At 38.2% G+C, this 16,370-nt stretch overlaps 1 protein-coding gene across 7 annotated transcripts in view; it reads right to left on the reverse strand.

The window, feature by feature from the left end:
- Window positions 1-16,370, reverse strand: part of NRXN3 (neurexin 3) — a 963,379-nt gene that overhangs the window by 527,849 nt on the left and 419,160 nt on the right. For all 7 annotated transcript variants that reach the window (XM_021542850.3, XM_021542849.3, XM_077784015.1 and 4 more), the window contains 3 exons: window positions 10,219-10,600; window positions 8,672-8,862; window positions 8,000-8,173 (listed from right to left, as the gene is read on the reverse strand). In XM_021542850.3, coding sequence (XP_021398525.1) covers window positions 8,000-8,173; window positions 8,672-8,862; window positions 10,219-10,600 — 747 coding nt within the window. The remainder of the gene's footprint in view (window positions 1-7,999; window positions 8,174-8,671; window positions 8,863-10,218; window positions 10,601-16,370) is intronic.

Raw genomic sequence — 16,370 nt, forward strand, 5'->3', positions numbered from 1 at the left:
TTGACCTGGTGGAACAGCTCCTCGACAAGGACACACCTGCAAGGGGGATGACTCAGCCCCAGCTTCTTGGACAGGGACCAGGCACTCGTACCACCAGGGGCCTGCAGACCTGCCAGAAGGTCTCTTTGGGAGGAAGCCTGTGACACCACTGGTGTGGCAACAGCTGCCGGGGAAGGAGCTTTGTGGTGCAGAATCAGTGCAATGTTGGCAGCACTGACTGCTGAGACAGGGGACAAGGGACCTCCTCGTCCTCCTCGGGGTCCACAGCTACTCCCATGTGCTGCTCTCTGGTTCTGGTTCTGTGCTGACCCTCCAAAAAGGAACCCTTCCCACCCAGATTATGGCTTGTCAAAAGCCATTCTAAATATTAAGGGAGTTTGTTGTTTAGAGATTTTTCTGGGGTTTTTTTTGTTTGTTTGTTTTATTTTAAAATTGAAATTCCAGAAAGTTATTTCAGTGTTTTTTTTAATAAAATCTAAATTTAAAAAAACCCAACAAACTGTTTATACCTCCTGATCTCCCTCCTTAAGATCAGTACTAAAGAAACCAAGTCAACTTTCTGTTTTTTAAACCTCTGAGGGCCTTCTATGTCTTGATGCACAGCAGTTATCTGCCTGATCATTAGGCTTTCCAGGAAATCAACTGGTGCTTTTATGGCTATTCAGAGATTGATACAGTCAAATCACCCAGGTCAATAGAAGCAGCTCCATTGTTTGCCATGTTCTTCTTCAACCCAGAATCCCCCACCAGAGATGCTGGGGTTTGCCATTCTGTTCCTGTCTTAGAGGTGTGACTACATCCAGTAAAAAGCACTAAATGTTACATAAAAACATTTTCCATTGACACAAGTAATGGAGAAGAACAACCTTCACTACCTTGCAGGTCAGCTTTGGTCAATTCAACTTTGTTAGCCAAAAAAAAAAAAAAAAAAAAAAAAAAAAAAAAAAAGTAAAGACAATAAACAACAGGTTAGTATAAAAGCAGATAAACCTGGGTAACATATCACTTTGAATAAATAAAAGCAACTGGTATGACTATCACAGCCAACATGCATTATCAAAACACATAGAAATGACAACGTAAGCAACAAGGGCACAGAGGGACAGTGACTACATTGATGCAACCAATAGATAACAAAACAAAATAGACAGAGATAAATGCATTTAATTCATGCACACACAAAATCTATAGATAATAAAAAGAGAAGAAAAAAATCACATTCTTTAACCCATCTCTCAGCATTTACAATAATTTTAGAGAGATTTTGTCTTGTTTGAGAAATATATAGAATTAATTTAAGTAAAAAAAAAATCTATTTGACTTTTAGTACCTCTGTCAAGCATGCACTTAGTTTGTTTGGCTTTTTGTCCAAAGTGGATTTATTGCCAGAAAACACAGAGAACTGATAATTCTATAAGACAAAAAATTCTGTTTATCCAAAGAAGTGAACTCAATACTGGATATAAGTGACAGTAACACCTTGCCCCCTCACAAGCTGTCACCTGCTCATGGATTTCAACACATTCTTAAAAAAAACTTACATCAACAGGCAAGCAGACAGCTCAGGCCTTAGACCCATATAGTCTTAATCAGTCATTAGAGAAATCAAAAAAACAGAGTACCAGTTCATTATTCCATCTAGGTTAGAATGATCTTGTTGTCTGTGGTCAAATTATAATCAACATGGCAAAAAATAAAATCATAGGTCTACTAAGTCTGACTGTCTAAAGATCCAAATACACTTTGTGAAGACAGAAGAGCATTGAAAGCAAAACAATACCACTGATGCTCTTCCATGTAGGCACAGGGTTTTATTTTTTTTTTTTAAATTTTGGGCTTTTTGTTTATTTTGGTTGGTTGGTTTGGTTTTTTTAATGGAGTCAGTCCACAAGGAAGACACACAGATTTTTGGTGCGTTATACATTGATTCTAAGTTTTCTCTTTCAGAGTGGAAAAAGTAGAGGACAAAGATGGAAGCACAGGCAGCAGCTCTGGAATCCTCTGCCTCTGATTGTTAAATATTTCTATTACACAGGACAATAGGAACAACAAAACACAAAATCTTTAACCTCATTGCTTGAAAGATAGCTATTTAAGAAGTGCATACTTACCCTCTTAACCTGTTCTTAAAAAGTTCTAACATCACAGCTGATACTGAAGAAAGATTGGTAGTTCTTTCCCCATTGTCTTCTTTTACATTTACAAACCAATAAATTAGAACTGACACGTGCAGATGCCATTTCCTGTGCTTCCTAAGAATTTTAACATTTTAAATCTTTGCTGTTTCACAGCCTATGAATGACTCAAGATAGCAATCATCCTCCCTTTTGAGATAGTAAGAATTTTCTCTCCACTTTTAAAACCACTTTACTACATAAAGCTATAAAATCCCATTTTCCTTAAAAAAAATTCAAAAGAAAGGAGGAAGGAGTAGAAAGAATAGGATGCACTTCACCATGCATGATTTTAACATTTATTCTAACAAAGTAATTTCTTGATAACAAATAAGTACTTTTCTTACTTCCCTGCACCTCATTTTCTTTGTAACTGAAAGAAAAGCTCATATTTGTTCCGTAAATCCAGCAGCACTATGCGACTAGAATACAAAAGCAAGGAAAAGGAAAGATGTCAAACCATCATGGAGCAAATTAATGCTCCATTCTTCAGTGGACAACCTTTGATTCCAGAGAGAAAGTGAAGTATGACCAGATATGAATTTTCTCTACTGAGCAGATGAAGGGTGAAATCCTTTTTGACATTATCCTGCTGTGAGATTTTAAGCATGAGATTAGATTTGCTGTTTTCCACATATTGCTTAGTATGCAAAATGTGCTTCTGATTATCCAGCCTGTATGTGTCATTCATGCTTTTCATGCACCAGTGAATTCCAAAGGTTAACTATACTATTTCATGGAAAGTAGCAAAAGATTATGATTTTACTGTGGGATTTGGAAAGAAGATTAAATTAGAACCAAAAAAAAGTCCCAACACATTTGGAATAGTGTCAGCTAGTTTAATAATAATCAGTCTCCTTTGTGAGAAGCTGTTAGTGGAACAGGTAAGGTAGAAGCAAGATCTCTAAAGCACATAGAACACTACTGAAGAAATAAAATGTTCTTTAGCCACTGCTGTTAGGGTTTTTTTGGCTGGGCACAGGATGGGGTAAAAATATTTAGAACATGCAGCTGAATTTCAGATAGCTCTAGTGCTGATGGTAAGCAATATAGGAATGTCCAATTAAAAGAAAGGAAAATATGTGAGAAGATGGGGCAAATTAATAAAGATATTAAAAATGCCTCAAAGGCAGGAAGTACTCATCAATATAGAGGGCATCCTCTTTAAACTACACAAAAGATTACACATCTGATTAACTTTTTTCATAGGCCAGTGAGAAAAAAAATATAAAAGCCACTGAATCAGATTTTTGTGGATGAAATAAATTGATCCATTTATCTAGTAGCAAGACCAGGAATGAGGAATTCAGCAAGAAGAACCCATTTTAAAAGTCAAGAAGTGAGAAAAAGCTGAGCTGAAGTTTAAATTTACTTCAAATAAGAGAAATGAGGTCACCTGGTACAACTTCTTCTATCTACCAACTCTTCATATATACCATAGCAGACATCTCTCTCAAACTCTGTATGTTTGACATAGAATAGCCTATATTGCTCAAACTCAGGAGTGAAAAGTTTCCAACCACCCTTCATAGGCTGTTGAGATACAGACTGGAGACAACTATGTCCTGATAGAAGACTTTTCTTCAGTTTCTAATGCTTTGCTCATGTTCAAAAGCCTCCATCCACAATTTCAAAGTGGTTTGCAAGACATAGATGAATTTCATACTTTTATCACAAATACAAGAACACCTGGAGGAAGAATTTTATGGGCGGGAAAAGCAAGGCCAGAAGTAGTGGCAGACTTGCCTTCAAGCTTCCACTAGAGGAGGCCATCCCATTTGAAGTCCTTTCTGAGAACTCATTTTATCTCTTCAGTGTGTTTAACACCCTAATGCAACACTGGCACAAGGACTATTTAAGTCTTAAATGCTTCCCTACTTTTGGTAGGGCCCTCTCACCACCAGGCGGTGGCTAGGGGAAGGATCCTCTTGTTACCTCAGAGATAATGATGAAAGCTGCAGTGAGCACAAGAGATCAAGAAACTGTGAAAAATGAACAAGTATATGGTATCAGGTCATTGTCCCCAAGAATTTTTCTCCTCAGAGCTGTGTGTAGCACACAGGCAGCAAGGTGGTTTTCTGGTTTCGTAACATCCCTTCCAGGGAAACACAAGCTGCCACTACAGATCTGACCAGACTGTCAAGATCTGTGAAGAGCTGCCTATTGTTCCTGAAAAATGAGGAATGTAGCAACTGCAAAAGACCAATGAAAATAAACCAAATTACCATATTAAAAAAAATAGTGTGTGATATGAAGCTTTAACTTCATAAACTCATTTGACATTTCACACTCTTAGGTTCTCTTCTTCCAGATAATCCCCCTCAAAATTCTTTACCAAAAGCAATGATACTACAGGATACATTGAAACACAAAACATGTCAGTGTGGTAGATATCATCTTGTCAAACACACAGGGGACTGAATGGTAGATTTCAAAAGCTGGAACCATGAGCTTCTACAGCACACATGGAAGCTGCATGATGCAAAAGGGAGCTTATATGTCACCTCACAAAAACAATGAAGAGGTTATTTAGTTGTGCTAGCCTAAACAAATCCCACCATATATAATTTAAACAAATTATATCAATAGAACCACTAGGACATTGGCAGTTAAGTAATTCTTGCTTTAAGTCTTGAACTGGCTTTTTTTAGCACTACTATACACTGTTAAACACCAGCCAATTTGAGTCCCAAGGATGCCTGCATCTCAAGAGTGACTCGTATATATGACTAAGAATGTTTTGGAAGGTTACAAAGAAAAATATGTCCTATAAATACAAATTATTGAAAGTGCTTCCTGTTCAAGTAGAAGCCTTACTCATCACTGGAACACAGATAATTCTGTGGTAAGTGTGTGCTTCGGTGCACAGGGAGGCTGAATCACGCTTAAGCACACGAGAGGAACAATGTGCTCGAGGAAGTTCAATGGCTTGCTCAAATTGAATAAAAGAAGGTAAGACAAGACAATAAGGAATATTATTTTCCTATTGAAACTTGTGAATCTTAATTGGTGGTATGACACAGGGTACTGAAATACAAGAACAAAAATAAAAAACAAACAGGATGTAGCAATGTCACCCCTTTGCAGTGGTACTGATGCATCTAGCCAGGACAGTATTCTCTGCTGAACACATCTCATGTTCTTAAGGCCTTTTTCTTCAAAATAGTCTTTGATTTTGTCTTGAGATGAAACTGACAGTTTCTAGGAAAACAGTTACCACATTGTAATCTCTGCCTCTGAAAGCAAGGCCTCAACAAAAGACAAGCATTAGCAGAAATCTCTTACAAGACCTTTGAAAGACAAGATTCATACGTGGGAATGGAATAACATTTCTTTAAGCAAGTATGTTCCCATCATGTATGTGGTCCCTCTGCCCTTCATGATGAAATACAGAGATGTCCAGCAAATCAACACACAGCATGACTATTCAGACAAAAAGTCTGCAATTGTTTATTAAAAACATATTTAAACATCATGAGACAGCAAGGACTATTTGGGACTTCTGCCTTCAAAAACATTAAGACTGGACCCAAAGTTACTACAAAGATGCAAACAAACTAGGGAGATGTAAATGAGGCTTGAAAACCTTAGAGAATGGGAGATAGGTGTGACTTTCACTGGCAACTGTTATAATAGGCACCAGCAGGCAGTAAGCTAGATCTGAGATGAAGCTTGAGGATTGTTTCTATTCAAAAACTAAGAAAATAAAAAACAAGAACAAATATAACAGCTTTACGGTAACCAAATTCTCAGGGTTTTTTTACTAATCCTAAATATGTTGACAAAAAGAACACTTTCCTCTTCAGCCATTTCATTGGTACTCAACAGGAACCATTTGGGAAGGTAGCAAGGGCACAGATTTCCAAGATCAAGTTCTTCCAAAGGCAGAATGATGACCATCATTGACCTTATCACCCATATTTTTAGGTCTCTTTCCAATTCTGAGTCCTGTCTGAAGGACTTTAGAAGAAAAGGGGGACTTGCATTCCAGATTCTGAAGCAATCTTCACATTCAGGAAGCAGTTGTGCTGGTACCACACTGGCACACAGACAAAGTGCCACGTTATGTGTTTTGGGATCAGCACTGATATTACACAACCTCAGCAACACAACACTACATCAAATAACTACACTGGGTATAGGAGAAGGAAACACCACAGCTCTAATGGGACACTCTTCTGGGAAAGTCTCATGGCTCTATTCCTGAGCCACATACAGAACAACAGGATAGTCTGATTGGGTGGTTCTCAGGAGGAGGAGGGCTAGTAGAGATCACATGCCAGCTAAAGAGCCAATAGGTTGTGATAATTTTAAACAAGAATTACAAAAATTCGCTAATATTGGAGAGCTTTCAGTGCATCAAATACAAATAGAACAGACTTTTTCATAAATATCAAATGCTTTTTTTCCTTGAACCTTATAAATAACTATAGAGAAAAGGGGTACTTCTTTTGTTGGCTCTGCTACAAATGGGCAAAGACTCAAGTTCTCCTACACTGTGCTCATTTCCAGAAGGAACAAAGTGGTTAATAGACACTATTAAGAAAAAGAGAGAAAGACAGAATAAAAAACAGCCTACAACTGCCCACCAATGCTGTGGGCAGTTGACATGGAGAGAGCTCCTGTGAGAGGACACAAAATCCTCACCAGCCAGAGTATTATTGTGGAAGCATGGGAGGAGGGTTGGGACACAAGAGCTCTCAGCCAGCCAGAACACTGAGACACGAGCAAGGGATCAGATCTGATTGGATGATCAATTTGGTATTTAAAGTTATCTCTCAGATGATACATTCAATCCTAAAATGGAACAGTCTTGACAAGCAGCAGGGCTTCATCATGATGTAACTTGTAATCCTGACACAGCATGGAAAGAGAATCAAGGAGTCTTTTCATGTTGTGAAATCTTTGAAGGATCAGTTTGGGACATACATCTTGTTTTAACAAACATACATACAAACTTCACAGGAAAGGCTATCTACCTGTAGTGACTGGTAGCCAACACAGCAGACTGGTACTGAGTGATTCTAGACATAATGGTGATTGTCATTTAACCCAGACAGCAAAACCTTGGTGTTCTGGATGGTAAGTATCCCAAGTGCTTTGGGAATTTAAGCTATATGCATTGTACTGAGTCAGTGATGCTGATGTCAATATTCTTTTAACTAATGGGAGCTTACAGGAACAGCAAATTACTTAAAGAGGCCTCAAGAAATCACTACTGTTTTCATGCTGCAAAAAGTAACTCATCCCACTTAGTTCTAAACTGGCTGGAACAACTGAAGAGAAATGTTTCCCAGGCAGAAGAGGCAATGCCTCCAGTACTTTCATGGGAGACCCACCTCATCAAAAATGAACTCCTTTTTCAGTCCAATCTTTACCATTCAGCTCCTTCTACCTTCCATTACTCCTGTTTCTATTTGTTATTCCAAATACTTACTTCTGTGGATTCCAAGAAAGGGTGCTCTGAAGCACAAATGAACTGAATGCTCAGAACATCTTTCAAAGTATTTTAAGGCTACTGCAATGCTAATAAACCACTCTGAGAAAACTACTAGTAAGTAGTAGTTTGTCCCCTAGTACCATCCTTTCCCACTACTAAAGGTACCACCCACATGGGATAGAGCATATAAGAAAAGAGCTGCTAAGCCACTCACAGGAACTGTCAATCCATAAGCTGCATTTGGTAGAAAAATTGTAGTGAATAATACTGCCATGGAAGCAAACTAATGAAATGGACAGTAAGGTAAACAGGTAGATGCACAGAGGGCAACAATGAAATGTGAAGTGAGTGCTGGAGAGGGGAACTTCTCTGAAATCAATTATACCTTCACATCCACGCTCAATCTGCCCGCTGCGGTGCAGAGCATCGTTGATAAGGTCAGGCAGACGCCCATTTAAGTCTACAGATGCCAGACAGCCCTGAAATCCATCACGTGAGGCCACAAGCTTCGGGAGGTTGCTATACATGCCTTGAGCTAGGCCAGCAATGTAAAGATCACCTAGAGCAGAGAGGGATAAACATGCAAGGAGGAGGAGGTTACACACCTTCTAGAGTCACTTTTCTTGCCACCACACATGAATAAAGCAAAGTGAACACACATTCAGAAAAAGTTTAAAATAGAGCAACGTATTGTGCAAGAAATTATTTCTGCTTCCTTTACTACAAAAAACTAAAAAAACACCGAAAAGCTAAACAACCAACCAAAATAAAAACAAAACCAAACAAAGAACCCATCACAAAATCCCCTAAATAATCCCAGTTCTCATTGCTACCTAGGAAAATCTGAAAAATGACAATTTCTGAAAAAGCAAAATATAACACACTATTTGGCTACAAGAAGTTGTGAAACAAAAAAGAGATAAATTAATTTGAAAGCCAAAATGTGCAAAGTCCAGATTTACTATTCTGTAATGGATGGTTACTCCAAGCTTTTTCCTGTTCACTTGTTCAGCCTTGCAAGAACAAAGATGGAATATGCTAATCTTGCAGAGTTTACCTTTAAGATCCAGATTTTTGGCCCCGTTGATAACCTGAGTGACCACCTTAGTATCCACTTTTAAGCTGTGTGTGTTACTGTTATCTCTGGTAATGACAACATTGTGCCATTGGTTGTCATTGAGAGGACGATCACTGTTGCCTTTGATAACATTAGGTCCATTTCCAAGGTCAAACACGTAGTGTATATACCTGTAAATACAGCAAGACCTGGTTAATATTCTGGAAGAACGCCAGCATTACTGAACCTTATTCTAGCCAGAGCTGGGAAATTAACTTTAAAAAGTAATGAAGGGAAATATCTCTCGGTTATAAAGTTCTAATAAGCCAAAATATTAGCCACTGCTTGGAAAGAATATAGTTGTTTCTTTTCCACCAAAGTGTAATGATTAGTATTTTGAGATTACAACATTTCATGTAATCAGATTCTAACCATAAAATATTCCTCTTTTTCATTTTCACAAAGTTCTCTCAGAGCCACAAAACACTGTGTGCAAATATTTTTTTTAATTGGTAATATTGATAAATGTACTGGGGAGCAACACTAAATATGCTTATTTAGGGCATATATTCCCCAGGTTAATTCTGAGTTTTGAATAACTCCCATAAGAAGTTAATTAGGAAACTCACTTGAAATATTGTACTAAAATTCTCATGAGATCCTAGACTTATTCAAACAGCTGAAAAACAATTAGCAAAGCTTTTGGCAAAATTAGAGACCCTAACAAAGACTGAAGTCATGGGAGTGTTACCCTGAATTATTTATATAATTCAAACACAGAAATCCACCTGAGGATGCAAGAGAAGTATTCTACTCAGAAAAAAAAAAAAAAAAAAAAAATTCTACTCTCAACAGAGCACCAGGAGATCACGACTGTTGCTTTTTTTATTACTCAATGTCCCGCTTACAGAAGTATGTGCAAAGCCAAAAACGAAAACAGATTGAACTGAAATAAAAAGGACTAGTAAACTGTCTACCCTGACTAAATCATCAGAGATCAAAATTTGTTCAGCTAACAAACGATTTTTTTATAAGCTACAGGTCCTCTGAAAAGAATACAGCAGTTCAACAGCAAGCTGAGTTTGCCTTTCATCAAGCTTCACCAGCAGAAGTACAAATTCACCAGCCCATATTTTTTTTTTTTTTTCCTTCACTGGAGATGGCAGAAAAACAAGTATTACAATGGGGAAAGAAAAAAAGGGGGGGAGGGAGTGGGGAAGAAGAGACATACAAAGCCCTCAGCACATCTCCTCCTCTGTGCTAATCTGCAAGGTTGACAGGACAAAACATTAGTCTATGTCCCAATGACTTAAAATATTAATGTTGTACACTGTAAAAATGTCCCTCCCCCAGCCACAGGAAGAAGTCGGTCATATAATCAGGAGTCTTGAGCTTCAGTGTTTTTGTTTAAACACATTGTCTTACAGCTCAGCAAACAGAGAAAACAGGAGTATCAGGCAAACTTCTCTTCATGTAAGCATTTTAAGTTCACCTATAAGTAATTTATCTATAAATGACCTGGTAGAAAACAACAGAAAGCCACCTACCCCTTGACTAGTTCAACTGCGATAAAGTCATTGCCATCACCACTGTTAAAGAGGATGAAACCATCAGCTGAGGTTGTCTTGAACTGAAAGAAGAGGTGCATGGATGTATAAGCCTGCAGGGTGGCCAAGCTCAAGTAGCTGCTCTTAGTCTTGAATGTCACAGGGTCAGCTATAATGTTGCGGAGACCAAAGCGTGCCTTCAGCTCGCAGTAGTCAATGTCCCCGTTCTTGCACAGGTCAATGTAGAGCATCCCGTTGAACATGAGGCTCTGGAGATGGCCAATGAAGCTGGAGGGGATGACAGAGATGTACCGTTTCTCTGTCATGATCCCTGTCTCAATGTTGTGGAACTCCAAGCGGGTATGATCACCAACCATTGTGCCTGAAGGACAGAACCAAGGAGAAATATTGGGGATCAGCAACAGGTTATATGGAACCCTTCACACTCCAGTTTCCAGACTAATAACAAACTAAATCCTATCCGATCACTGATCAGTAGCGTGCGTAAGAAAGGATGTATAGAATCTTGGTGGAGAGGCTTTGGTGGAGATGTGTGAGTCTAGCACAAAAACTGGCAGAAAAGACAGGCCCCTAAAGGGCCATGGGCAGCAAGCTCTGTACTTTTCCCTGTGCTTCACAGGCTTTGTCTGTGAAGAAGACCAGGCACCTCCCTTAAAGCCAACAGTGATCTATTTGATGCAGCAGACCACCTTCTAAACAACTCGAACACCTCTGAAACAACTTTTCCAAATGCATCTCCTGCAAACACTTGATAAACATAGATTAATATAAATAGAGCAGTGAAAGAAGTGAGAACAAACATAAAATTGCTGATATTTATTCCTTTGTTGTTATTCCTCTCCCTTAAGAGCACGGCAGGAGGAAAACACACAAAAATACAATGGGCAAAAAACCCTCCATATAGTTAAATCATCAACCTACCACTTGGGGCATTTACCACATCATGACAAGATTTTAACCTTTCAAAATATCCAAGCTATTCAGTATACCAAATACTACTGTCAGATTCCTCCTACAGCATATTTAAATGTTTCACTAAGTGATCTAGGCACCAGTGCAGACACAGAACCCATACAGACAGATGAAATACAACAGTATGCTATAAAGACAAATTGAGAAACATCAGAATGAAAACCCTTTCAACCAATCTTATTTTAGCCCTCCATAGTTCTTTATTAAGGTAGTTTTCACTATTTGGTCACGTGCAAATTCTTTTTCTACATAGGCCTTGGTCCATTTAGTAAACCAGAATGAATAAAATACTAATAATTTAATTGTTTTCCTATCATTCACTGTGCAACCACTATTCAAATTCTGCTGCATATAGGCCGTTATTTTTTCCTCTCATTAAATTTTCTGCAGTTCTCATTGTTTATGAAGTGTGGTGTTGGCTCTGGGGGCGCTGCAGGGCAGCCTTAGTGAGGAGAGGCCAGGGCTATTCCATTCCTGATATAGCCTGCTCCAAATGCCTCCAACCCACCCACCAGGCACAGCTGAGCCCCTTGGACAAGATGGTGGTACCTGGGAGAAAACGTGTAGGAAAGGACACAATGCTACCCACAAGAAACAAAGGGAAAAAAAAATCCCAACTCCAACCCCTGTGAACACGAAGGACTGAAAAGAGGGAAGAGGGGGCATTCCATGTTCCAGAGTGGAAATTCTCCATCCTCCACAAAGATCATAGTGGTGCAGACAACTACACTGCAACTCATAGAGGACCCTTGTGCTAGAGCAGGTGGATATTTCCTGAAGGAACTGCAGCCTCTGGAGAGCCTACACTGGAGCAGGTTTTCCTGAAAGCCTATGGGGACCACCCATGCTGGAGCACTTCATGAAGGACTGCATTCCATGGCTAGGACCCACACTGCAGCAGGACAGAAGTGTGAAGAGGAAGGAGTGTCAGAGAGGAGCTGTCACAGGCTGAGCACAGGCACCATTCTCCAACCCCCTTCTCTGCCTAGTGGGGACAGGTGAGAGAGGCAGGGAGGAGCAAATCCAATAAAAGAGAGTGGCAGACACTGTTCTAATTTCTTGTCTTTGTTTCTCACCATTCAACTCTATTTTTAATTGGCAGTAAATTAAATTAATTTTCTCATAGTCAAGTGTGTTTTGTCCATGATTATAATCACAGCACAGTCCTCTCTTTTGGTAGGTTTTCCAAAGAAAACAGCCACACTATCTGTTGGTCCCTCTCATAAGATTTTAACATGCTGGTCAAATTCACCAGGTTTAAAATCCAGAGGGAACAAAGATATTTAAATTCACACTATTTTTGTGAATTTTGACAACTGGATAAAACCAGAATAAATATTTCTGGTGTGTTGTAAACATACAAAATTTAGCAACAGTATCTGACTGGAATACTCTTATATGCATCTGCTGGTCAGCAAGCATATCTACACAACTCTCAACAAGTCACTGCAAGACATATTTGTCAGTCATTGAAATTATACCTAGGAATCATACCAATTAGCATAGCTGAACCCAGAACAAACTCCTCTAATTCCTCTAGGTTATATCCACTGGGATTTATAAGCTTTCTCATATTCTGTGCTGTCTCCTGAAGTCTCCTATAATTTCTCACCATAAGAGGTGAGAAAAGGCATTAAAAGACACAAAAACCTCCCAAACAATCAACCAAAAAGCAGTAGTCCTTTCAAGGTTTTTCCTATGAGTTGTGATTTTCTTTTTCTGTTGGGGATAGAAGAAAACCTGAACACACTTATAAAGACATGTGGATGATACATCCTAGCTTGCAGTGTATAGAGAGCCAGATTATATGAACTGATGGTCATCTTCTTGCTTAGAGACTCTGGAAACTCTGAAATATTTCTAGCACACCTCTCATGGTCATGTACGAACTGCAGTTTTTCAGTTTATACTTTGTCCAAATGTGAACAAGTTTTATTCAAAGACAGCAAAAAAGCATAGTTGTTATTAGAAAATTTTCTTTCCGCTATCTACTTCAAATGTGAAGAAAAATATTATATAAATCAATTCACCTTTTTCACTTATTCCAAATTTTACCAGTGGATCTAAATTTCAATGCAATTATACAAAGACCATGGAAAACTTCAGTCCAAGCAGACACAGCTGATCAAACTTAGAAGCAGCTGAAGGCAGTGACAAATTTATGACTATTTAAAAATTCAAGTGTCAGCACCAATGCAAGTGTTTTTAAATCCTGAAAGAGTTATTTACCAGAAATAATATTATTTTAGTTTGAAAAATTGACATTTCCAGAAGTTGAAATAGGACACAGGGAAATTTATCTAGACAGCTTTCTCACTTCCACTACTGTGATCCTTAGAGGCTCATAGTTTCAGTTTCAGTATGATAAAATTTATGATTCTTTCCAAATCAGAAGTGTATTTTCTTAAAATTAGAAAAGTCACTTAAAAAAAAAAATCCTGGTTCTTTATTTTGAAAAATCAGAACAATAAAATTAAGAGATATCAGTTCTCGAAGGCAAGAAAATGCCTCCTTTTTTCTTCTACACTTAAAAAATACAAGGCAATTGTGCTCTAAGTAGAAGAAAAAAGCCAAGACTGGGGAATCTGGAGTACACTGGATAGGGAGCCCAAATATAGGGGGCATTAAAAATGGAGTGAGGGAGTTTGGAGGAGGTGAGCTGAGAATCTTAGAAAAGGTGAAAAATGAGAAAACTGGGGCTGGCTTAATAAAAAAAAAAAGAGTTCTAGAGGCAGTACTGTAGAAAGTCAGGAGTAGTTCAGTGAAAAGCTGCAAAGGACATGGCAATACAAGATCAGAATCAGGACAGAGATGTAATTTCCTAGGAAATCATGGAGTGCAATCCAGTATTTTGTGATCTCATTAGCTATCAGCCCCACCTGCAGAGTTCACCTCTAGTTCCCCACTGTGTTCTATGGAGTACTGTACCTACTACAGCAATCACAAGCTCTCTAGTTCAAGTGGCAGCAGACAAAAAAATTCCAGCCTCCACTGTGGTATCTGGGTGCTAGGAAGATGTCATAGAGAGGAATATATCAGCTGTATTTGTGTCTCATTTACCACTGATGTTCTGACATCTGTTCTGAGGTCAGGAGGAATGTGGGACAAAGGTTTTGTGATTAAACAGTAAAATGCTGTCCAGAATTGGATTCTGTCTCTGCCTTAGATGTTCTATGGGAAACGAAGTCAGACACTTCATTACAAATTTTTCATAGGTGGTCATTAATTGTCTACATCTAATTCCCAAGTGGCAGGGTTGAACTTATTTAAAGGATGCAATTTACAGACATGCTGAATCTTTCTGATGCAAATGACTAAAAGAACATGGCAAATTGGTACCAAATACATCCAACTTTAATCTGGTGCCATGTTCCCAAACCTGTAAAATAGGAAAAAGATGCCCATAATACTTCATATAACATAGACATGAGGATAAAGCCAGTTAAAGCTTCTTAGTTCTGTATAAACATAATGATGAGTAGCCTACAACACAGACACACAATTAAAAAACTAAAACAAAAAAATTAAATAAAAACCCTCTAAATTTAGAGCAAAATTCAGCTACTGCGCATTGTTCTGAACAAGAAATAAGAAGACAGAAATCAAATAGACTGTTCATTTTTACTGGGGGCCCAATTTAGACTTCTGATCTATGCCTAAGACAGAAAGAATCCTGTGGAAAAATCTATGTGACCACACCACTGAAGACTGTTATCATCTGCCCAAGGAAGTGGGATGCAGATTGCACAAAAAATCTTAACTCTGGCTTTTCTGAGTTTGCCATGATGGCATTCTCTTATCAGATATTTTTAGCTGTAATGCATCTTTAATTATGTAATTCATATACATGTACATATGCGTATCCTATTTTAGTAAAGGATTGTATCATTATTATTTATAAACTGAGCTTCGTGAAAAAGACTTCAAAAACAGATGGCTTTGGGGGATCGATTCGGTAATGCAGAGAGTGCCACCTCGTGGTGCTTCCTAAAAAAAGCATATCCAGAAGAATTGTTCTCAAATTTAGAAGTAATCGGAATTAAGTGCTTCTTTTAAGTTCCCTCTTAAATAAAATTAGTTTTTCCTATTAGCTAATTTTGACCAAGCCACCACCAAGGCTGACTTGCAGCAAGGAAAATGAATGATTTTTCTTGCATCTTTTTTGTTCTCTCTTGCAAAATCACAGCCTATATAAGACAGCACATATTTACTGCAGAGAAGAAACGTATTTCTAACCATTTTCCTGTAAACCAGCTTCTTTGGGCATATTTCACATTTCTGACTCCTGGTTTTCCACTAATCTAAATTACCACAATATTTAAAATAATCCATATTCATATAAAAGGAAAAAAACCTCTTTTTTCAGGGATAGGATATAGTGTTTCGGCACTATGTGTAGCAGCTATTACTCCTAATTGCAGTCTGAATAGAAGCTGCTCAGAGAAGGGGATTTCAGCTTTTGGGAAACCAGCGTGGGTGTCAAGTAACAATTATACTTGCATCAGTTTGGCATCCAGGATTCCTGGGTTGGTTTTTATTTTATTATTATCAGCCTCCAGACTGCTGACGTTTTTCTCAAAAACTCAGTTCCTAAAGCTATATACAAATATGAGAATTTTAGACCTACAAAAGAAAAGAAAGATAGGTTTTCTGGCTCTTGTAGTCATGGAGAAATGGATCTGGAAAGTATAATCTCTAAAATTCTGCAATTAAAAAAGGATCAATCTGGAGTACTTTGATCATTTCAATGCAAGTTTTAACCTGGGACACCCCAACTTTCCTGACTGATCTTTTCTTTCCTCCTCTCAACTACATTTCTCTGCAAAAAGAAGCAGGAGCTCAAAAAGCTGTCTGGAACTGCAAAAAATTATTTTTAAAAATCAAGAAAAAAAAAGAGAACAAACTGCTTTGCTTGCTTTGTCTTCTGGATGGCTCTGAACCACGCACACAAGAACTTGTGAAATAAAATTTAAAAAAAAACCAACCAACCAACCAAAAAAAAAAAAACAAAAAAAAAAACTGTGCTCTATAAGACATGTACTTCATGCAGGTTTATCTTCAAGGAAAAGTTTGTGCAGAGGAGTGGTCCAGAGAGCCTTGGCCTTGATTCCACAGCACTGGAAACCATCACACGTGCAACTCAGGAATGGCGTTTATTC

This window comes from Lonchura striata, chromosome 6 (assembly GCF_046129695.1).
Source record: "Lonchura striata isolate bLonStr1 chromosome 6, bLonStr1.mat, whole genome shotgun sequence".
Classification (NCBI taxonomy): Eukaryota; Metazoa; Chordata; class Aves; order Passeriformes; family Estrildidae; genus Lonchura; species Lonchura striata.